Here is a 23,153-nt window from a genome sequence, read left to right as displayed (position 1 = left end):
TATTTACTCTTCTATCTGTGAAATTTTATCTCACACTTGACATATCAGAACATCAATTTATCATGTAAACTTTACCTAATTCTAACTCAATTTGATATTGGGGAACATGAGATTAATGACGTTCAGTAAAAGCGGATAATACCTTAGTTTTGATGAGTCAATAACATACCATATGATTTCAAATTTGTTTAAGAGTTTAAAATTTTGTATTCGTTTAAACTTTATCGACCGGTGCAACATCACTTAAATGCTACACTAGTGTAATCTAATCACTCCATATAAATGTATGTTCTAATATCAAGTCGACATGACCACATTTTTATGATTTTTTTCATTGAATCTTGCGTAAACAATCACAAAAATCACGATGAAGAAGAAGAAGAAGACAATGAGAAAAGAGATGAACCTAGAGAAGATGCAACTGAAATTGGTAACCGAAGACCAAGAGGAAGACCACCTGGATCCAAAAACATAGCACAATTCGCAAGAAGGCGTCAATGTGGTGCTTTTTTTTTTTAGTGGAAGTGGCTCTGTATAGCAGCTAATGTTACTCTTAGACAACCTTCAGCTCTTGGTGCTGTTGTAGCACTTCACAGGATTGAGATTTTGTCCTTAACTAGGAAGTTTCTACTCGGTCATGCTTCGATTGGCCTTATAGTGTACCTGGATGGAGGTCAAGGTCACGTAGTTAAAGGTTTTGTTGTTGGAACTCTTGTTGTAGTAGGACTTTTTATGCTTATTGCAGCTACTTTTACTAATGCAACTTATCAGAGACTTCGACTTGATAACAATGATAATGATAATAATGAAAAACCTAGTTCTGTGGCGCTGTGCATTGTGGAGGAACGTCTGGTGGATCGCCTTCGCCGGTAATTGTCTATTAGTTGTAGGGTGGACTTCCAGACCCTTCTATGCTTTTGTACAATTTGCCTCCAAATTTGATGCCTACAATGGAGGGCATATGGGACATGAGGCTCTTGCCTGCGCTACTGCTCATGGAAGATCACCTTATTGAGTGGAGCTGTTTGATTTGCCAACAATTTAGAGAGGTTGAGATCATATATCTAAAAATCAAATGTTGATATGTGAATTTGTCTGGTATTTTCAAGGATAGGGTATTGGGAAGAAGACTGTGAGGAAGCATGCTTCTTAATTCTTAGTAATATTGATGTATATGAATTATTTTTATGAAATAAGCTAAATGACAAGATCAAAAATATAGAAGATGAGAGTTTTTGTCTTATTCTCATTTCAAGTGTGTCATTACGCTAAAATATGAGTTTTATTTATAGAAAATAATTGAGCAAGTGAATATTCAAATCAATTAAGGACCACTAACCATATATTCACTAATGGGGTTATAGGAAGGTGGAAGATTAAGGATGGAAATCCATGAAGTTTATTATTCATAATACTCCCCCTTGAATGTCCATAATGGACATGCCTCATTAAAATCTTACATGGAAAAAACCTTGTAGGAAAAAAATCTCAGTGAAAAAAAAAGAGTACGATATCTGATATATCTGCCTCGTTAGAAGCCTTACCAAAAAAATTCAGGGGAACAAAATCATGGTTAAGGAAAAAGAGTGCAGAATATATTTATTTCTCCCTCTCAACTAAACAACCATCTTCGAGAATATGAAGATCAATCTTTCATACCAGTTGCTCAATTAAACTAAAATATGGTATTTCAAGACCAATTAGTTCTTCATTATTTAATCAAGTTCTCAGACAATCATTGAAGTGTACAACAAATGAGATTTTCCTATATATAACCATTTTAGCACTTTGCTATATAAGTTTCATGATTTAAAAGATTGTCATTCTTCAAATATTCAACTTGTAATCTCAAATAAATATTTATCATTCCTACATATTTTATCTCGATATCTATTATTTAATAAATCATCTTCAAAAAACTCTTCAGAAGTTCTCAGATTTATTTTAAAATGAACAAATGATATCATTTTTATACCTCTCTTTAGAAAATATTCACTAAGAATATCATACAACATGTTTCTATATTTCAAGTTGATTAAGTAATCTCTTCAAGAATATGAATTGCATGCCCCGATAAAATAATTTCTTCGGAAAACTTTATATAAAAATATCAAGTGAGTCATATAAATATATTGTAACATGTACTTCATATATAGATAGATTGCAGCTTTCAAGTGTTGCTATAATTCACTTCAGGTGAATACTCATGAACCATTCAAAATTAATAGTAGTTTTTAACCACTACTCATGAACGATAAGTCCGACTTTACATATAGATAATCCATAATTCTCATTTTATTTTTACATAATGGACTACTGACCCAAAAACCATTCGCTTTGCAAAGCTAATTTAATTTTGCACAAAATGCATCTTTATATTATGTCAATCATTGTAATATCCTAATCTTTAATAGACTATGATTCACGATCCTCGTTATCATTTTTCACATATAACGCTATATTTTGTATAAAAATATTGTCAACGTTGACTTTTTTTTGGTTCCATCGCATTTCATTCATGACATAGTTTATCGAGATCTCTATATTCTCATAAGTTTCAGGTACCTGAAAAGTTCTGCTAGAACTAAAAGATAAATTATGTATAATTTCTCTTTTGAAATTTTTATATCCTCACATGGGTCATCTTTCTTTTGAGATCATTTTCAAGGATTTTCGTATGTGGAACCGACTGCTCTACCATGCTTAAGGTGAATTAGAAATTCATTTACAATATTAGATTGTCCAACCCGAACTTCTCTAATGGTATGAGCATTAACATTATATATTTATTTTGCGTAACTTTTCAAATGAAATCATGTTTTAAACTTCTGGCTGAGATTGGTCTATACAAGATCATGGTTAGATAGTAGTAATTTATTTCAAATTTTCATTTAAACTTTTGTTTCAGATATTTGACCGTTTATTCTCCCCCTAATATTGGGAAAATAAATTCATCAATTGATACAACATACTAGGCTGAAAATATGTGTTCAATTATTAACTCAATATACTTTATAATATATGAAGATTCATATCAAATACTCCCTCCGTTTCAAAATGAGTGTCGTTTTAGCCTAAAAAAATTGTTTCAAAATGAATGTCACTTTCAGTTTCCAATGCAATAATAACTTTTTCTTTTCAATTGTACCCTTCAAATAATACTATGTTACACTACTTTCAAAGTATTATTTTTTCTTTAATGAAAAACAAACCAATAGTTGATTAGGATAATTCGGTAAAATTGCTATGACATTTGACTACTTTATTCCATTCCTTAATATGTGTGCAACTGGCTAAAGCGACAATCATTTTGAAACGGAGAGAGTATATTTTTCTAATATTCGTTTACAACTCCTCTAAGCGCATTGTATTGGAGCAATTGAATCATACACAACACATTAAAAAAATGCTTCTATAGTAAATATTAGCCTAATAAACCAAACTTCAAATTTTGTATCAGGGAACGATCTGTATATGATAACTTGTTGGCTTGATGTGAATCAATGTCTCATAATGCAAGATGTTATATTCTCAAGTACAAAGTTGAAAGATCTTATCTTATAAGTATTGATCGTACAATTAACATTAGTCGTCTAATGAATGGATCTTTAAGTCCATTCTTAAAAATGAATATATGTTACTGAATGTTTGATATCAATTTTCATATACATTCAATACTTATCAAATGAGTAAAATGAAATGTTAGTCAAATACTCTCACAAACTTCTGGTTGTGAGTTAACAACAATAAACATACATGTGACCATAATTGATGCATCAATTGAATTTATAAAATATATATCTGGTCCACATGATTGTTATGTGTGTATTGATTCAAAAATCTCCCCAAATGTGAGACCCATTTCCTCAAATTATCAACTTTTTTTTGGGAATTAAAAAAGTTATTAAATTTGAAGAAACTTCTAACTCTTCAATACATATCCATAAAAAAAAAAAAAAAATCAACTATTTTTTCTTCGCATTGTAATATACTCAAGATGACCCTACCGGTCTAGCCAACAACAAACTTAATATGATTTTGTAAACTCCTGATTTACAATAATATGTGTCAATATTGATTTGTGAGTGTACCGTAGAAGTTCTCTTTCTTAATTTGTTATATATAGCTATTTGTCAATATTTATAGTTTATAGAGCAACATTTCATAAGAAAAAGCATCATTTAATTGTTTATAAGAATCATAGTAACTTTTTTTTACATATTATCGTAAAAAATAATGAATGTTCTTAATTATGAGTGATAAAAATTTAAAAAAATAAAAAATTATTTCGTTGACACTTTTGATGAATAAGATTTAGTTATTATAATTATAAATGATAAAAAAAAAAGATTTTTCTTCAAAAATCAACTCATTTAACTTTGAATTTAAAGAGTGAGTGTACCAATACACTTAAATATAGTGGATGTACCATAGAATTTCCTAAGAATGACGGATAGAATTTACCTAAGAATGGCTGATTAATTAATTAGTATACGGAATAGAAAACACTAATCATAATATATAAAAATATAAAAAAAATAAAAAAAAAATTCAATTCTGTAACCGAGACTTATCGGCCACTACAAACAAGAATATGACAAATCAATATTAGGAACAAGAAAGTATCAATATTACCTCTTAGTGGAACATTAACTTACCTTCATCTCCACAACTCTACTATTGGCTATAAACTTTCGAACATCGGTTGATTAGAGTTTCATACTTCGTGCTAATGAAATAAACTAAATAACAAGATCAAGAGAATTTAAGAGTTTTTGTCTTCTTTTCTTTACAAGTGTGTTATTACACTAAAATATGAGTCTTATCTATAGGACATGATTGAGTATGTGAATGATCAAATCAATTAAAAATTAATAATCATACATTTATTAATAAAGGTTATAGAAAAGTAGAAGATTAAGGATGGATATCCGCTAAATTTATTATTCATAACAATTAGTAGCACTCCATTTACCCTTTGTTATAGTAACCATTATTGTAAGATATATACTCCCGACATTGTAAGTTGTAGTAGTGCTTAAACTGAGGTTAAACATTAGCTAGTAGCTACTTCTGACACAACCATTTACCCTTTTTATGATCTGGGAACTAGAGAAAGAATCCACTGCATGTTAGGGTTTCTCAACACAAACTTTTTCTGCATTTGGAGTAACTTATTCTACTTGTTTTGAGAGACTACTTCTACTACTTCTTCTTCATCCCACGTTTTCTGCTTCCCTCGACTGCTTCATCGCCGCCGCAAAGGCCCATAATTCTGCCAATTTCGACACAGCGTGGTGGAGGTAACGAGCCTTGTCGAAACATCATGTCGGACGAAAGATGACAAGCAGAGATGTTTTCATGAACTACATGATCTCTTTTGGAGCGTCTCTATTGTGTTTTCTTTCAGATGTTTTGTGAGTAATAAGAAGAACAAAGACACAGTGGTGGTGGATCACGGCGGAGTCATTGACCTTCACGGCAGCGCTTAAGGAAGCAGAAAACGTGAGAGGGAGAAGAAAGGGAACAGTGAAAGGTTCATTTACATTTTAATCTCGGCCATTGATTTTTTACATGCCTGCCACTTGTCATACATCTAAGAAAGGGATTATTGGACTGTTGTTTATCTTATTTGTTTGGTCAAGTAGTTAATGACTTAAATAATACTCCATTCTTCTTATAATAATTGAGTATTGTGTTCATTTCACGAATTTAAGAAAAAAATGTATAAATGCAAACTAAAATATATGAAATTGAGAGTGATAAAATTAGTAGTAATTAATACTTCCTCCGGTCAAATTTATAAGTAAAAAACAGTTTTTTTAGGTACATTGAATCATTAATGTATCTATCATATAAATGTGACTGAATACATTAATTATTATCTAAAATGTTTTTCCTTATAAATGTGATCAGAGAGAGTAATAAAAAAAATAATTAATATTGTATTGAAAAATGAGATGAATTAAATATTTTGGAACACTTTATTTTAACAAATGACTCGATTATCATAGAACGTATGGAATATCAATAAACGACAAAATCAATAAAGTAAGTAAGAAAACAAATATTTTATCTCCCCATGTCAACAACAACACAGCTCACACTAACAGTAATGAAATCAATTTATTCAAAAACACTTTTTCTCTCCTTAATTTGTCCTCCTCAAACAGTTAGTTAGTTTCGTGTTCTTCTCAAATTACTTCATTATTATAACATCTTTGTCTCACTGTCTATGTTCTAAATTTTTATTTCTTAATTCTCTCTCTTTTTACTTGAGTTGAGTCTCTGAAAGGTTTGGTATCTCTTCTATCTTGTAACCAATAGAATAAACAAAACAAATAAATGAAAGAAAAAAAATTAGACAGTGTTTTTTTTTTTAATCAAACCCCTTACTTGATTCTCATCCAATAATTGCATCTAATTCTCTCTTCTAAGCACATCACTTTCCTTTACCCTATCATCATCCATTTGAGTAAGTTAGTGAGTGAGCATCATATGTTAGGTCATCATAAACATACATATCCCTTTTGTTTCTTTTTTCAGCTTTCTTATTGAGTTTGACTTTTTTGTTTCATCCCTATATTTCAAACATCAAAACAAACATCTGAAATCAAACAAAACTAATCAAGCTCAATTGTTTTCTCATAACATCATCAACAAAAGCATCATCTTCTTCTTCTTAAGTGTAGAAATACTACAACAGCAGTTCTGGCTAATCCTTGGTGGACAATTCAAGGAGGGTTATCTGGGGTTGACCCAGGAACCCACTCCCCAAGTGATTTAAACAAACACCACAACACAAACCTAACGATCAACGAAAATCACGATGATGAAGAAGAAGACGATGACAACAGAGATGAACCTAGAGAAGGTGCAGTCGAAGTTGGTAACCGAAGACCAAGAGGAAGACCACCTGGATCCAAAAACAGACCAAAACCACCTATCTTTGTAACAAGAGATAGCCCAAATGCTTTGAAGAGCCATGTCATGGAGGTAGCCGGTGGAGCTGATATAGCAGAAAGTGTAGCACAATTCGCAAGGAGGCGTCAACGCGGTGTTTGTGTTCTCAGTGGAAGTGGCTCTGTAGCTAATGTTACTCTTAGACAACCTTCAGCTCCTGGTGCCGTTGTAGCACTTCATGGCAGGTTTGAGATTTTGTCCTTAACCGGGACATTTCTACCTGGTCCTGCTCCACCAGGTTCAACTGGTCTTACAGTGTACCTGGCTGGAGGTCAGGGCCAGGTTGTTGGAGGTTGTGTTGTTGGAACTCTTGTTGCAGTTGGACCTGTTATGCTTATTGCCGCTACTTTTACTAATGCTACTTATGAGAGACTTCCACTTGATGACGATGATAATGATAATAATGAAGGGCCTAATTCTGCAGGCGGTGTGCAAGGTGGAGGAGCGTCGACTGGTGGATCGCCTCCACCAGGAATTGGTCATCAGTTGCAGGGTGGGCTTCCAGATCCTTCTTCCATGCCTTTGTATAATTTGCCACCAAATTTGTTGCCTAATAATGGAGGGCAGATGGGACATGAGGCTCTTGCCTGGGCTGCTGCTCATGGAAGACCACCTTATTGAGTTGAGTTGTGTGAATTTTCGAATAATTTAGGGAGGTAGAGATCAAATATATCTAAAAATCAAATTTAGATCTGTGAATTTGTCTTGTATTTTGAAGGATATATGTATTGTGAAGAAGACTCTGAGGAAGCATGCATCTTAGTTCTTAGTAATATTGTTGTATATGGATTATGAACTTCTTTTTTATTCTCTTTTGCTTCTGTGTTTTGAATAAAAAATATGATTGTGGGCGTCTTTTTATTTTATATATCTATGAATGAATAATTTAGTAGTTTTATCTCCTTTACATATGTATATTGGTGAGTTGGTTGCATTTTATATATCTCTTGGTTGCTTTTTAAATTTTATTTTATTAATCTCATGTGGAAATTTCATGGCTGTAGATCTGTAGTTTAATATGATATCGATGCTGTTGTTTTAATGATTAGACTTTGCAATTTTGTGTTTTGAGGGGGGAATCATGTTCTTAATTGGATTTATATTTCAATAACCAGTAGTAGTACACCATTTACCATTTGTAAGATATACTCCCTGAGTCCCTGTATCTAAGCACCATTTTATTATACGTAAATGGTGCTTACATGTTGAGACAGAGGGAATAATTAATAACCATTATTGTAAGATATATACTCTTGACATTGCAAGTTGGAGTAGGGCTTAAACTGAAGTTAAAAATTAGCTTCTTCTGACACATCCATTTAACCTTTTTATGATCTGGGAACTAGAGAAAGAAACCACTGCATGTTAGGGTTTCTCAACACAAACTTTTTCTGCATTTGGAATTTTGCTGCAGTGAATAGTGATAGTTGCTGCCCAAATCTTAGAAAATTGTTCTTTAAATATATGTTTTTTAAGAAGAAAATTAGCATTTTTTTAATATTAGAAGAAATCAATTTATTCAATAAGAGGTAAACAAAATACAAATAGATTAAGTACAAATTGTACTCTATTTTTTACCCACAACTTATTGATATCGATCTAAACTTCATGTTAGCTGAGAACTTACCTTAAAAAATTTGCTTAAAATAGATAGGTTGATTTTACCTAAACAATACCTCCATCGATGATTTGACATCACTACGAATCTTTGATTGAACCAAGTAAAGTGGTTGAATAAAAAACCAACAAATTTGAGAGATGTTCTTCCCTCAAAAAGGAATTGTCTTCTCCAAACGAAATTTCCGACACCAATTAAATTATTCGTTTTGCAGAGGAATCTGGGGAAGTAGGTGAGTTTCTTTGTTTTATAATAGACTATAGATCTCCGAAATTTATTTCAGTTTATGAAGAAATTCATCCCATTTATTATTAACTTTAAAGTCTAATCGGTTTTTTTAGGCAAGGTTTCATGCTTTTGTATATAGATAAAATAAAAATTATAAATTTTATCAACAAAATAAAGTTAGGGTTTTTCTATCCTTACAATATTGCATAGGTTAAGACCACTAAAAATAATAAGTTTTTATTGAATGCAACAATTATTTATTATAAAAATTACTATATATTTTTAATTTTGGAACTTATGCAAGTTTGCACATGATAGAAAAATCTATAAAGTTATAATAACTTTTGTGAAGAAAGTGGTTGATTACTTCAATAAAGAAGTCGAGACATTACTGAATTTAATAACATTATGAATGTATGTAAACATTTGTGTAATGTTTGTTTTTAAAGCTTTCATGTTGAGTAAAGGTAGCCCATTATTGACTTGTACAAGTATTTGCACTTTAAATGTCAATATGCTATGAGATTTTTCCAATATAAAATTATAACAGCTTCCATTCAGCACCAAATATATATACAAATTAATATTGCTAGGATCTTTGAATTAGATGCAAAAACATCGGGACAACATTTCTTGTATACGGATTTGGATCCTCTTCAACCATTCCTCTCATGTTGTTTGTCTTGCTATAATTTAAGCCATTTTTTATTCACCTATTTTCTCTCTCTTTAGTGCTGATTTTTGTTCTTTTATGAACCAATCAACTATTGGATCAGAAAAGGAGAGGAAGCTGCGCAAAAAATGCAGGAGAGGTTCCAGATCTCTTGTATACTGTCTGATCCTTATTATAAGAAGAAAAACCAAAAAAACATCAAAATCAATAGAAGCATTAATTGTTTCACTTTTTGAATGTTTTTACAAATGTATCCACTCATAGAAATTTGTGAAATATTAAATATACTCTCACTAATATAATAAAATAAAGGGTCAAATAAGTAAATAGTCCCACTAAATATATCAATATTTGATTTTAATCCTCATAAAATATTATGTAGGTTTTTGGTCCCTCTAAAATTTTTTATGTATGAAATTAGCCCCGATGTAGAGCAAAAAAAAAAAAAAAAGTCTTTTACATCATAATTAAATACACCTTAAAAGATTTTTTGAATCGTCTTTTCTTATATAGGTTAATTAATTATAATAATGAGGAGGTCATTTTCCCGTCAAAACAAGAATCTGAACTATAGTATTAGTGTACCTTGTACTGATCTGTATCCATTTTTAAGTGGTTGATACAACAAATGTGCAGGCCATGAATAAATAGCGTAACATATTTGTCTTTTGATGAAAATAGTAGAAGTCTTGGCTAAAAAGTAAACCTTTGAAGTACATATACCTTTTGTTTTTGAAAATTTGTTGTATTTCTTCTTACTCGTATTAGGTGTTGTACCAATATCTTTTTTTATTGAGTCTCACACCCGTATCTATGTATCATAGTGTTTAACTTAAGTCTTAACTATCAAATTCTTGTATAAAAAAATCTTAACGCTCTTTGAACAAATTATGAATCTCATCAAACCATAATATAATTCTCTTTTGTCGAATTATTTCAAAAAAGAGAATTCTCCTTTGTTACGTCACCTCAGTGTTGCACAATGGAAGTACTATTTATAAGCTTTCTGTGGACTGTGGAATATGTATATATCCTGTTTGTTCATGGTCTTAGTTTTGACGATAACTTCATACAAGTGATTCGTTGGCTTTATCTGCCTAGTGCAAAGTCTCATTTTATTAAATTGAAATGTTGTTTATTTTTATAGCCCATATAGATATACTAATTTAAATAATATATATCGTTTTTTTAGCGTGGGAAGAGGATTCCGTTGTGGAATGCTCGTCCTTATTGTGTAATGTTCTTTTGCAGGATTCTACTCTTGATAGGTGGCGTTGGATTATTGATCCTAATTAGTGGTTATACCGTTAAGGGGACTTATCAGTACCTCACGATATGTCGGCCATACCTATAGAGACAGGCCTTTTCGATACTGCCTGGTTGAAACATGTTCCGTTAAAGGTGTCTATGTTCGTTTGGAGATTACTTCGCAATCGACTCCCCACCAAAGATAATCTTCTTCGTAGGAGAATATTCCCGCATGACGACACTATTTGTGTGGGTGGGTGTGGCTGCCCGGAGTCCCTGGGTCATCTATTTTTTCATTGCGACTTCTTCGGTAGCTTGTGGCACCTTGTTTATCGGTGGATCGTTATCATTTTCACACCTCCCCAATCCGTCTGAGAACATCTACATCAATTTGGACATTTGGCAGGATTACCGCGGTCAACTCATTCTTTTCTCCAAGTGATCTGGCTGCTGGGTGATAAGTGCTAGGAAGTGTTAAATTCATGATATATTTTAGGCACTTTTGTTACTTGTTTTGCAAGTTATAAGGGAAAAGCCGAGAGATAAGTGATTATTGCCCTTTTTACGCTTTATCTATCTTACTTTACCCATTTGTGCAGGATTCTAACTCAAGACACCAAGAAAAGATGAAAAAACAAAGAAAAGTACAAAATAGGCAGGGGCACCACTTTGCTCGCCTCCAACTCGCAGTGGCGAGCAGCAAAGGTTAGCAAGAGACAGGAAGGCTTATGTACTCGCCATCAACTCGCAACGGCGAACGAGCAACTCGCCATGGCGAGTGCATGTACTCGCGAGGCGAGTTAGGGCGGCCTAAACTCCTCACAGATGACGTGGCACAAACCCAATCGTGAAGGAACTTCACTTGCCATAGCGAATGAAGGAGCTCGCGAGGCGAGTTGAAGCAGATCAGAAGTTCTATAAATAGCCCTTAATCATTTCAATCGAGAGATAGTTTTTTATCTTAGTTTTTCTCAAATTTTTCACTTGTACTACTTTTAGAGAGAGATAGGGCTTGTTCTTCATAGAGTGAGAGTGATAGAAAGTGGATTCTTTCTCATTTTGTTGAGAGATCACAAGTTTGTAATGAATCCTTCTCTTTCAATTCATTCTTGCAAGGCTTCCATGACAATGAGTAGCTAAATCTCCTTTGTTGGGATTAGAGGTACTTGATCTTAGCTTAACATGTAATCTTTTGATGTAGAAATATATGGTTCTAGCATTTGATTTGATATTGATGTTATTCTTGCACTTTAATGCTTATGTTTGATTTAATTGTGATTGAGAAAATACTTTTGAATCTAGGTTTAGAATAATCATCTATCAAAACATAAGTTCTAGACATGGAATTGATGTTTTGATAATCACATTTTGTATCCAAACTTAAAGTTTTCTTATCATTCGATAGATTGAGAAATCATCGATTAAATGATAAGACCGACTTTTGAATCATTCAATACTTTGAGACATCAACGATTGAATGATACAATTGATTTCACAATATTGTTTGGACACGAATGGTGTTGTCGAGGGATACGTGATAATATCAAAGAAAAGCTAGAATCCATGTATGGTCATTAGGTTACGTGTGACGCTTGATTAAGGAACTCTAATCCTAACAAGTTTTTACGCCCTATTACTCTTGCAACTTAGTTTCTAAAACAAACAACAAATTATCTTTAACTTAGAATGATATTTGGTGTCGAACGGTCCGTGATATCGCACTAGTCTCTGAGGAGACGATATAAATACTTACTATTGTTTGATGCAAAAATACCACATCACTGGGTTGTCTGAAAGGAAAGAAATAGCAAGTATATTAACAAACACAAGAAACCAATCATAGGCTCGTAGCATATCAACATAAATATAAGTAATATTGACGATTAAGAGAGTGATGATTAGTCAATTACATATATAATATATCCCAAAAAGAGCACCATCAATGATATACTATATCCAAAATGAACATTATTAGTGTTATAGTAATATAATGTTTATTTCTTACTTTTTAAAGAAAAAAACAGAAATCAAAAAAATTAAGGCTCTATATATTTCCCTAAAAAAAAATTACGGCTCTTTGCAATCTCTTCAGAGTGATTTTATTTTTAATGTTTTTAATGACAAATATTAATATGTTTATTGCATTCATAGAAACGAGAATTTAAAATGCATTGTAATTTCATCTTAATCAAAGATATTTAGTTACACGTTGTGGAAAATATGCAAATACAGAAATTGAAATTTCTTGATACTTCAATTTCTTGTCCCAAGGTCAAATCCTCAATTTATGACACACCTTCTCAATAATGCACTTAAATATTGTGCAAAATTAAACACCATCGGTTGACAAAAGTGTCCTCCATCGTCAGGCGATCTCAGTCACTTCGTTAGGCAATGCGAGACGATACGTAGCTTCAATATTTTGAAAACTCCTTCCTCAGAAAATATATGACCCTCATGTTGGGCCATGAGATGAAATCTTATTGGATGGGATCGATAATTGGGTTAAGAGCAACCATTCTAATGCACACGACTACCCAAGTCGTAGTACGTGCTCCCTCCGATCACTATTATAAACAAAAATTCACTTTTTAGATTCATTTAATAAATAATGCATGGTAAAGAAAAACTCAAACGAACTCCATATTTATATCAAGTGTCTACTACTTTTTTCTTTCCACCATCCATCGTGGGACTTGGGTGAATACTTGTTTAACACAACATCCTATTAGGCGATGCATCAGATAGTCCCACTGGTGCAATGCAACTTCCCACTAAGCAGCCACTTGCTTCGCTAAGTAAATAACAAAACAAAACTACAATAAAGGGTTTGATTAATCATAAAAGTAAAAGCATAATTCCTACTTCAAAATGTTAGATTTCATAGACCGATTAACTCCTAAAATATACTAATTAATGACCTCAGATAACAAATATAAATATAGAGTAATGTAATCGATATAAGTTAACATTGGCTTCTCCATTAATTAGCTAAAAGCGACAAGTTAAACATTTCAATATGTTTACTCTCACCCCCATATGTTTTACTGGCACCCCACCAGGTTAGAGTCATCTCTATTTTTAAAACAAAATGGAGGGTTCCGTTTGAAAATAGATAATCCTAAAAGCTTTCTTTTACACGAAGTTGGGATTTTTATTCAAATGTTTGTTAAGGTAAATAAAACATTGTTTTTGCAGTCAAAAGCAGAGAAGTTAGTTGTCCGATCAAAAGGTGTAAATTTTATTAATACATAAGTTGCATAAAGAATCTCTAAGTACATGAAGAGTAGTTTCATTCTCCATCCTATAGGGGCCCAAACCCCACATAATGTGAAGAATTTTCAAAATATGTGAAGAACCTTGTGATGTTGAAAGGACTTGTTTGGTCTAGTGGTTTGATAGTTGTTCGGTCATGGGGTCGATTTTGTTCAGCCACAAATTATGTTTAAATTTTTATTTGCAAAATGCATTATATTTCAAAACATTAATCGACACCGGTTGGTTTCGAACAAGCAACCTTTCAACAAAGGGTTACAAAGTGCTTATTTATATATGTAGTGTTCGGATCTAGAAACTATTTCCGTATGTTTTTCCCTTTGCTGAGTGGCATGAGTTTCTCTATAAATTGAGTCTACAAGCAGTAATAGAGAAAGAATTTATGATTTTCATGTGGCAAAATTCTATCAAAATTATTTCTAAGTCATTTTTTATTTTCTCTAGTGCATAGTAAATTGGTGAACTTTTTTATAAACTATCATTGATCAATACATTTGATATAATTGTGTAATTCATGCTAAGGATTCCAATATATCGTAAAAGAGATTTGCAAAATTTTCAATTTACATCCGGTTTGCATAAATTGATTGGGGTGAACAGAGTCTAAAGTTTAGTTTGTCGTCCACACACATTTCAGAGTTCATGTGAAACCACCATTTTCGTCTTAATCTTCTCTTTAGTAAGTTTTGCAGTGATTTTCTAACACATACTACGACGATAATTATTTAAAATACTATCATGAACTATCAGTCCAAATGAAGGATTTATATCATGGGGATCCTTCCGGTTCCAATTTTTTTTTCCTATAATCATATCATTTACGGTTTTTACATATATTAAGACAAACATGTAGTGTATTTAAAGGATTGTTTATGCATAATTGCATCTAAAATACTCTTTTGTATATGAATAAAATTAGTACTTACTTCTCATATTCAACAATTGATTAGAGGTTTAAGCCTATGAAATAAATATACCGCGTAGCTCAACTTCAAGAACAAAACATAGAGGAATTTTTTTCTCAATATGTTAGTAAAAGAAGGACATTCAAAATATATAATTATAAAAAAAATGGGGATACAGAGCCCCTCGCACAACAGTCACCATTATATCTATATACTACTAATATAGTTTTGGGCAAGTTGGATTTTTGTATATAAAGATAAAGTCTTCACCATAACATATTATATCAACTTTCTTAATTAAATGACCTACTAACTAAAATCACCCCAGACAAATCATCTCTTTCTTAATAAAAAGGTCCGGCTGCAAAGTGACCTAATAAAATGATATATGAGGGAAACACGGTATTGGACACTACCTAATTGTGCGGTAACAAAAATAGAATTTTATAAAATTATTTTAGCTTAAAGTAAGTTGAATGTAAAGTAAATAATTGATAGATGTTTAAATGCTTAGACATTTTCATAGCATAGTTAAAAGTCTCTTGATATTTAATGAGTTTAATAGATTAAATTGTATATGCTTAAGTGTCCTAATTTTTCTTCCGTTAATCGATTAAACAAAAGTAATCACACTTTCGTGTGTAGACAATCGTAAATAAAACTTAATATGGGAAGGAGAAAGTATATTTTACTATGTATTATTTTTAGTTGCTATTGTGAAAAAACCAATAATTTTTTTCTTTTACAAATCAAAATGAGATATATTAAACCAAGATGCTACCCTTCCGTCACAACGTGTGTCAAAGGAGATAGTAAATAATTACATCAGTGTCTCAAACAGTAAGAAAGCATTAGCCAACACTCAAACATAACAAAGGGTGCTGATACCAATCATGGAATTTAAAATGATAAACAACAAATTGCGCTTTATACCACCAAAAGGAAAGAAGCTTGATATTTTTCAAGAGCTGGTAAAGTGTGCTCTCTTTTGATCGGAAAGTTCTAGCATTCTTTTCCTTCCAAATTACTCATGAACTTGCAAACCATATGAGATACATAAAAGAACACCGCGATTTTGCAAGACCTGAAGAGTACCAAATTGGATAAAATGGTTAACAATGGTTAAGGGGTCTGCTGAATGAACACCCAACCATCGCCGAACAAGTTGTCAAACCTGCCCGAAAATACAAGACAAGAAAAGATGAGCATCCGTCTCAATCTCCGCACAACCTGTAATACACAGCTGATCATCAAACTGAATTATTCCACGAAGAAATAAATTAGCCTTCATAGGCAATCTATTCTGAAAATGGCGCCAACCGAAAATAGATGCCTTTGAAGGAACATTTTTCCTCCAAATAAGAGCCGCAGGTACCACTGGAGTATTATGAACTAGAACCATCCCACTTGTAAGCGCGCAATAAGCCCCTTTAACAGTGTAACCAAGTGAAGGATCAGGGATCCAAGACCAGGCATCATCAACATTAAAAAAAAAAAAAACAAATAAATTTTGATACTTCTGACCGAATAATTAATCTTTTTTTGTAATAGTAAAAAAAATGTCAAGTAGCTTAGTGACCAAAATTTCAAGTAGTTTAGTGACCAAAATTTTACCCGTTAAGATGAATAATTGAGAAATCTTGGTTCAAATTAAACATCAACCCCTACATATTATAATGTTCTCACTAACTGAGTTGTGATCACGGAGAACTATTTATTGACTTATTATACATGTTTTTCTCTCTTCAATAATTAACCTCTATATTAATATTACATTGAACTTTGAAAAACACAAACTAAATATATACACAATTATTCTATTGAAACGAATATTAAAAATGAAAGAAAGGAATAACATTAAAAAGAAAATAAGAACTCAATTATTGAAAATTTCGCTATTGAAAGCCAATTCAAAGCCTCAAACCGTTAGCATGTCAAGTGTGAGTAAAAATCACATATATTATTATATAAAAAAAGTGGATGTTTAACACTAAATAAGTGATATAAATCATGACTCATGCATAATGCATTAGGATTTTGGGTGAATATGTAATATTCAATTTCACTTTTATTTAAAAAAGGTATGGCTAAATTTACTCATGTGATTGTTATAAGCTTAGTGTGATGATTCCCATGTTCTCCTCAAGACACAACACAAGCTTGGAGACATGGCTTGGTCTCCTCCACAGAATTGACCCAAAATCTATTAGGGAGATCACCATTTGTCTATTCATGTCTTGGTGTGAGTTGAAATGTTAAGAAAGGTCAAGTTTGCACATAACCTAACTCTTTTTTATATATCTCTGATGGAAAACACTAATTCATTTTTGTTAGTAGGAAAGTTATTTGTAAAAAACACATGAAGGATTTTTTACAGAAAATTTACAAGTTAAAAAAAAAATCATGATTTACAATTTTGGTATTTTTTTTTTATAATAAATAGTATATTTGATGAAGCATCATAACCGGCCAAGTAATCTTAAAAACTAAATGAAATTTAATGTAAATTTTGATATATAAAACATTTTTTATAAATTTTAAAAAGAAAATTATTGATAGGTCTAAATCGAAGGCTTTAATGGTCTTACCTTTAAACCGACCGTGACATCATCATAAATTACGTTTATTAAAGTGTGACAATGGTTTTTCTTCCTTAATATAATACTCTCATGAACCAAAATAGAAGCCAAAGTTAAAAAATCATCCAAATAGACAGGCAAAAGAAATGATATAATAATGAAAATAATAAAAAAGAAACCAAGTTGGGCAATTGGAATGGTGTTGGGATATGGGGAAATTAAAATAAAACAATGGGTCCACGTGACAAAGACAAGTGTTCAGGTACGTGCCCAGGTTCATGCATGGTTTCAACTTCAACGTTAATTGGCCCATAACATGAATTGAACTTAACAATTCAAATTTCTTAAACCACTAAAAACTTTTCCTCTTTGCAAATGTACCTACAAATTCTATATTCATACGTCTTCCAAATATTCACCTTTTTTCTTTTGCTTACTAATTTTGATTATCTATAAAAGAAAACAAATTAATATCTTGTTATAGTAGTAAGTTGTTAAACGTTCTCTCTCTCTCTCTCTCGGTGCGTGCCAAACGTTGAAATAAACTTTCATTATTCTGTCACCTTTTGTGAACCAAACTTTAATACTAAACTTTTTTATGTTCAATGAACTTGATTTAATTATGTATATTTTTGATAGACCAATAAACTTTATTTAAGGAAACAATAATGACTCATATCGCATATATAACATTGTCAAAGTAAGAAACGATAAAATCATCATAGATCATCTGAAAACTATTTGGTTTCATTCAAAATTCAATATTCTTTTTCAAGACTTGAAAACCAAGAAATAGGAAGGATGGTGATAGATGCAATATTTATACTATTATTCTCATTAATAAATGTACAAAATATCAAACAAGATAAAATTAATTATATTTTCTAATTTTAATTTTTCTTTTCCATTCTTCTGATTATATTAGATTTGAAAACTACATACACAACAATAACTTGAACACGTTGAAAGAAAGAAAGAAACTAATCTGTGTAACATTTTTTCTTCTTATGTATGACATCTCTACGTGGAAAATTGGTAGCAAGGTAGAGCCAAAGAGAACTGTGTTCTATAAATTTCTACCAAGAACAAGAATGTGACTTCAAATAACTTTAATTAATTACTAGATGCTGTAGTGATTTTTTTAACTTGCACCATCCATTTTTCAAAGATTTCCCTGCATCAGAATTCTTCTGAGTTCACTAGCAATTCCTTGCATCAAAACCGGTTTTCGGATTACTCCATTAACACCAATCTGCATACACTTTTCCCACAAATCTTCTTCTGCACTTGCAGTCAAGGCAACAATTATAGGCCTATTTCCGCTTTTAAACTTCCGAATCCTTGCGGCGACTTCGAATCCATCTATATCAGGCATTTGGAGATCCAAAAGAATGACTTGAATGGAAGATCCGACAGGTCCAATGACAGTAAGGCATTCGAATCCTGTAGAAGCGGAAGTCACGGAACAACCTAGTTTCTGAAGCAGTTTTTGTGTCACTGCTCTATTTACATCGTCGTTGTCAACCAACAGAACTTGCAGACCTCTCAACAATGAATTTGAGTAGTTGCGTTCTGAAGATTCTCCGGGTTCAGAGATGGCTATTGCAATGGAAGGCCGTAATTGAAACCGAAGAAGAAGTGTCATGCTTTGAGGAATACCGTGAGTATATGGTACCAACCATAAGTTTCCTTGCATCAACTGCAATTAATATAGTAAACAGAAATTAAGTAATCAAATCAAGGTAAGAAAGAAATTAACTCACAGAATACAAGGATTGCAAAATAACAGTACAACACATAGCTTGGCTCCTAAGCAAAATTAAAAACTACAGCTAAAATATTTAATACACTAACAAATATACCTAACGCACATTACTTCTAAGATCCTAGAGATACAACACCTATAACATTCCAATTCCAGATTTGCTCATATGATGGGAAAATAGGATTCTAACTAACATCACAAGTCAGTAAAACACATCTCGTCAATTGAAGCTTAATACGGCTTTTGAAACATAATCCACAGTATTCAAGGAAAACACACAAGTAAAAATAATGCAAGTTCTGATCAAAAGAACCAAATTCAGCTATTTATGTCACAAACAATGAAAAGGTTTTGACAGATGTCTATCTAAATTCAGTTTTGCAAGATGTATATAGGACATGACTCAAGAATCAAATGAAATCAATGATATGATGCAGTTATTATCTATGAACACATATAACAAACAATGTAACTCACCTGGACTATCCTCTTGCAAATACTAAAGCTCAATCTGCCCTCATATCTATCGCTGGTATATGTCCGACCCCCAGGACCTGAGGACACTGAGCTCCCAACTTCAGAATCACTACCGTTGATCCCTATCTCAAATCTAATATTTACATCACCGCTAGATGAGCTTGGTCTCCAGGTTGCCCATCCTTTTTCATTCCTCCCTTGACTTCCAGCATCTGCCGAAACCCGAAATACTAGGATCCCCCCTTCCCCATGGTTACAATCCAGTAGATTCCCAACCATATGCAAAATCACCTGAAAAACCCTCCTCTCATCACCCATAACATGGTTTGGTAAAGACTTATCAACCTCAACCATAAAACCCAAGCCCTTATAAACACACATGCATTTGGCAAGGCACGCTGCTTCTTTTATCATGGAATGTAACCCAAAAGACCTTATCTCCAAAGGAAATCTTCCATCATCCTTTGCAGAGCTGTCCATGGCATCATTTATCAAGTTTGATAGGACATTGCTCGTCTTTAACATTGCATCCACAATAAGCTTCTGTTCATTCTTTAAATTATCGTCTTGTATCATTGAAAGCAATCCCAAAATCGAGTGCATAGGCCTCCTCATACCATCACTCATGACTTTCTGAAATGAGTTTCTTGCCTGGCTTGCCATCATAGCATTCCTTCTCGCCAGTTGCAAAGCTCGATTGCGTTCTTCCAACTTCTCTCTCATGAGTTGAGACTCTTCAAGAATTGCAGCATGTGATAGAGCCACGGCGACCTGATCAGCAACCACCTTAATTATCTCCAGCTCCTGATTGCTCCAAGATCTAGGTTCTTCGGCCGGAAGAATCAAGACCAATATTGCATAACAAGCCTGAGTTAGCTCAGGTGTTCCTCCTTTAAAATTACAAACACGTAACATTGGCATTCGAATTGCAGCAACCGGACCTGCGTCACCAGAAACACCAACACTGGAAACAGCAAGCGCTGATTCAGAGCTAAGTATATTCACTCCATTGCTTCCCTTAATTTTTACAACATCTGGATCAGTAATCGGTATAGAAATATCCAAGTTCCTTGCGTTCAATTCATGAGTGAGATTCATCACTGTCTTTTCTTCATTTGGCATCCACACAGCACAATTTTGCAAACCTAATGTTTTCGAAAGCTCCACCAAAGTAGTATACAGAATAGTATGTCTATCGAGGGATTTCCGAATCTCTTGAGTAAGCATTCTTACATGCATTGCAGCCTCCTTTTGCTTCATAATAAGACCAACCTCCCGTCCAAGATCCCATGTCTTTTTCTTGAGCATGAATTCCCTGACCTTCACTTTGAGAAGCAAAGGAATCAAAGTGACAAGTGTTATCGCAGTTGCACAAGACACCAAGGCGGTGAGAATCTTAAAGATGGTAAGTGCCACCATAAGCTGAAAAGTGTGAGGACCATAAGTCCAACCATTCAAAAAATGTGTCAATCCACATAGTACTATAAAAGCAATGAACTGAACAAGGACCCATTTGAAAGGGACGTTCGAGCAACTGACAAAATAAAGCAGCTCAAGAGGGATTGAGAAGTAGGCCACAGCAATCAAGAAATCACCAACTCTTTGACACTCCAAAATACTCTCAATAGTCCAGAAACTGGTCTCATCATCACAATTACATCTAGGAAATTCATTATCTGTTGTTGCAGATACACACAAGAGGATAGAGGCAATCAACAGCACAGATACTATTGCTTTTACCATTGATCCAATATGCTGTTGATTCTTCAATCCATCTTAAATTATTGGACCATAGTCATTCCCCAAGATAACTTAAGTTACAAAACAAGAAAAGTCTTAATCAATTTCAACCAGTCTGGCCCTGTCAACAGTTCAAAAACAAAATTCAAAACTCAGTAAGATCCAAATCAAACAAAAAATAATATGAAATCCTAAACAAAACTTAACCATATTTTTTCACAAATTAAATGACCTAAACTATTCCAATCTTATAATTTAAGTTTAACCTAGTTTCAGTCAACATAGACCTAAGGTATAGACTGGAATAAATCAATGAATAAGACAGTACCAACCGATACAGAGGATATAACCACCATCAACACATATACCATAGAATAAAAAATAAAAAAACATGAAAATCCAAGATATACTAAACCTGATGAAAGCCAAATCCAAAAAATAATATTAAAAAAACCAAAGTCCAACAATTTCTAAGTTTAATACTCCCTTAATCCCCCACCTAAAAAAAATTAAACAATAAACAATAAATCAAGTAATGCAGACCAAAAAAGAAATAGTACCTGAAAAAAATAAAGCAACAAGATATTCCACCTTGATCAGATCTTAACAAAGCTTTGTCAGGAATGCATTATCAACAATACATTGAACAAATCTTCAGCACTTTCTTTAGCATCAAATCAAAATAGCCCAGTAACAAAGTTCATTACTTTATGATGAATAAATTTGAACAAAGTGCACCCACCTTCTTGTCATTGGAAAAGAGACACTAATTCAAAACAAAATAATTAAAAAAATAATTTCTACTGTGCTAGAGATTCTGCGGCACGAAACCGGGTGCGACCCTTTATTGAAAATGGCTTCATAAGCTAGAATTTCATAGCAGAAAATGAGAAAAAGTAAAATAAAAAAAAGTTGTTAAGAAAGAACAAGGTGAAGAGAAAATGAAAGTGTTGTGGTTTTGAGAATGTTAAGGTTTGGAGAAATTAGAGTTTGTGTTGTGTTTTTTTGATATGGCAAAGGAAAAAAATAAAATAAAACCACGTATAAGAAGAAAAGAAGAGAGAGAAAGCGCCGTTGTTTTAGTTTTGAGAGAGAAAGAAGGTGAGTTGTATTTAGAAGAGAAGAAGGACAGAAAGTGGGACCCACTTTCTTACATGAAGAGAACTTGGACGCCCTTGTGTTTTTTGTTTTAAATATTCCTTCCATATTTTATTCATCTCTCTTTCCTTTTCAGTTTCCCCTCTCTCTCTCTCTCTTCTTTGGGTATATGCGTTTTATCAATTCATTAATAATTAATAAGGTTTTTTAATTCATATTTAAAGAGTGTCCCGTGACACTCTTTAAATGTTTTAAATTAAGTAATTAATCTTTAAAAATGTTAAAGTGTTCAATTCCTAATACATTTTATTACACAAATTTTTATAAAAAGTTACTATTTAAAATATTTAATCAATGCCCGAGGGACACTAGTTAACGTTTTCCTAATTAATAATGTTAAGTCTCTCAAATAATACTTAGGTGATATTGTGATTCGTGATATTTGTGACATTGACCAATCACAATATCACAAGTGGACAAAAAACAAAAACACCTTGTGAAAGAGAGAGAAGAAAACCACTGGCGATATTGTCATTGGTCAATTTCATTAATGTCACCCAAGTACTACTCAAGTCTCTCACAT

General features: G+C 32.6%; 2 protein-coding genes and 1 pseudogene across 2 annotated transcripts; 2 read left to right on the top strand and 1 right to left on the bottom strand.

Moving 5' to 3' along the window:
- The first annotated feature begins 282 nt into the window (after positions 1 to 282).
- On the top strand, positions 283 to 1,015 carry LOC25484400 (AT-hook motif nuclear-localized protein 20-like; annotated as a pseudogene).
- Positions 1,016 to 6,654: 5,639 nt separating this feature from the next.
- On the top strand, positions 6,655 to 7,861 carry LOC25484399 (AT-hook motif nuclear-localized protein 20; the record flags this gene model as incomplete). Its single annotated transcript, XM_024775040.2, has 1 exon — positions 6,655 to 7,861. A coding segment is annotated over one exon (930 nt), but the record flags the coding sequence as incomplete, so codon positions are not given.
- Positions 7,862 to 18,365: 10,504 nt separating this feature from the next.
- LOC25484398 (ethylene receptor 2) lies at positions 18,366 to 22,542 on the bottom strand. The gene is made up of 3 exons (XM_013613204.3): positions 22,033 to 22,542; positions 19,733 to 21,593; positions 18,366 to 19,189 (listed from the first exon to the last, which is right to left on the bottom strand). The coding sequence occupies exons 2-3, from the start codon at positions 21,473 to 21,475 to the stop codon at positions 18,653 to 18,655; spliced, it is 2,280 nt and encodes a 759-aa protein (XP_013468658.1). The 5' UTR covers positions 21,476 to 21,593; positions 22,033 to 22,542; the 3' UTR covers positions 18,366 to 18,652.
- Positions 22,543 to 23,153: the final 611 nt, after the last annotated feature.

The sequence above is a fragment of the Medicago truncatula genome, chromosome 1, assembly GCF_003473485.1.
Source record: "Medicago truncatula cultivar Jemalong A17 chromosome 1, MtrunA17r5.0-ANR, whole genome shotgun sequence".
Lineage (NCBI taxonomy): Eukaryota > Viridiplantae > Streptophyta > Magnoliopsida > Fabales > Fabaceae > Medicago > Medicago truncatula.
The sequence above is the reverse complement of the archived record's forward strand: the minus strand, read 5'-3'. Positions and strand labels throughout refer to the sequence as shown.

Bases quoted from the DNA above. Each gene is read 5' to 3' on its own strand.
- LOC25484398 (XM_013613204.3), bottom strand. From the start codon at position 21,475: ATGGTAAAAGCAATAGTATCTGTGCTGTTGATTGCCTCTATCCTCTTG. The intron at 19,190-19,732 runs GTGAGTTACATT...TATTAATTGCAG, and splicing joins TTTGCAAGAGGATAGTCCAG to TTGATGCAAGGAAACTTATG.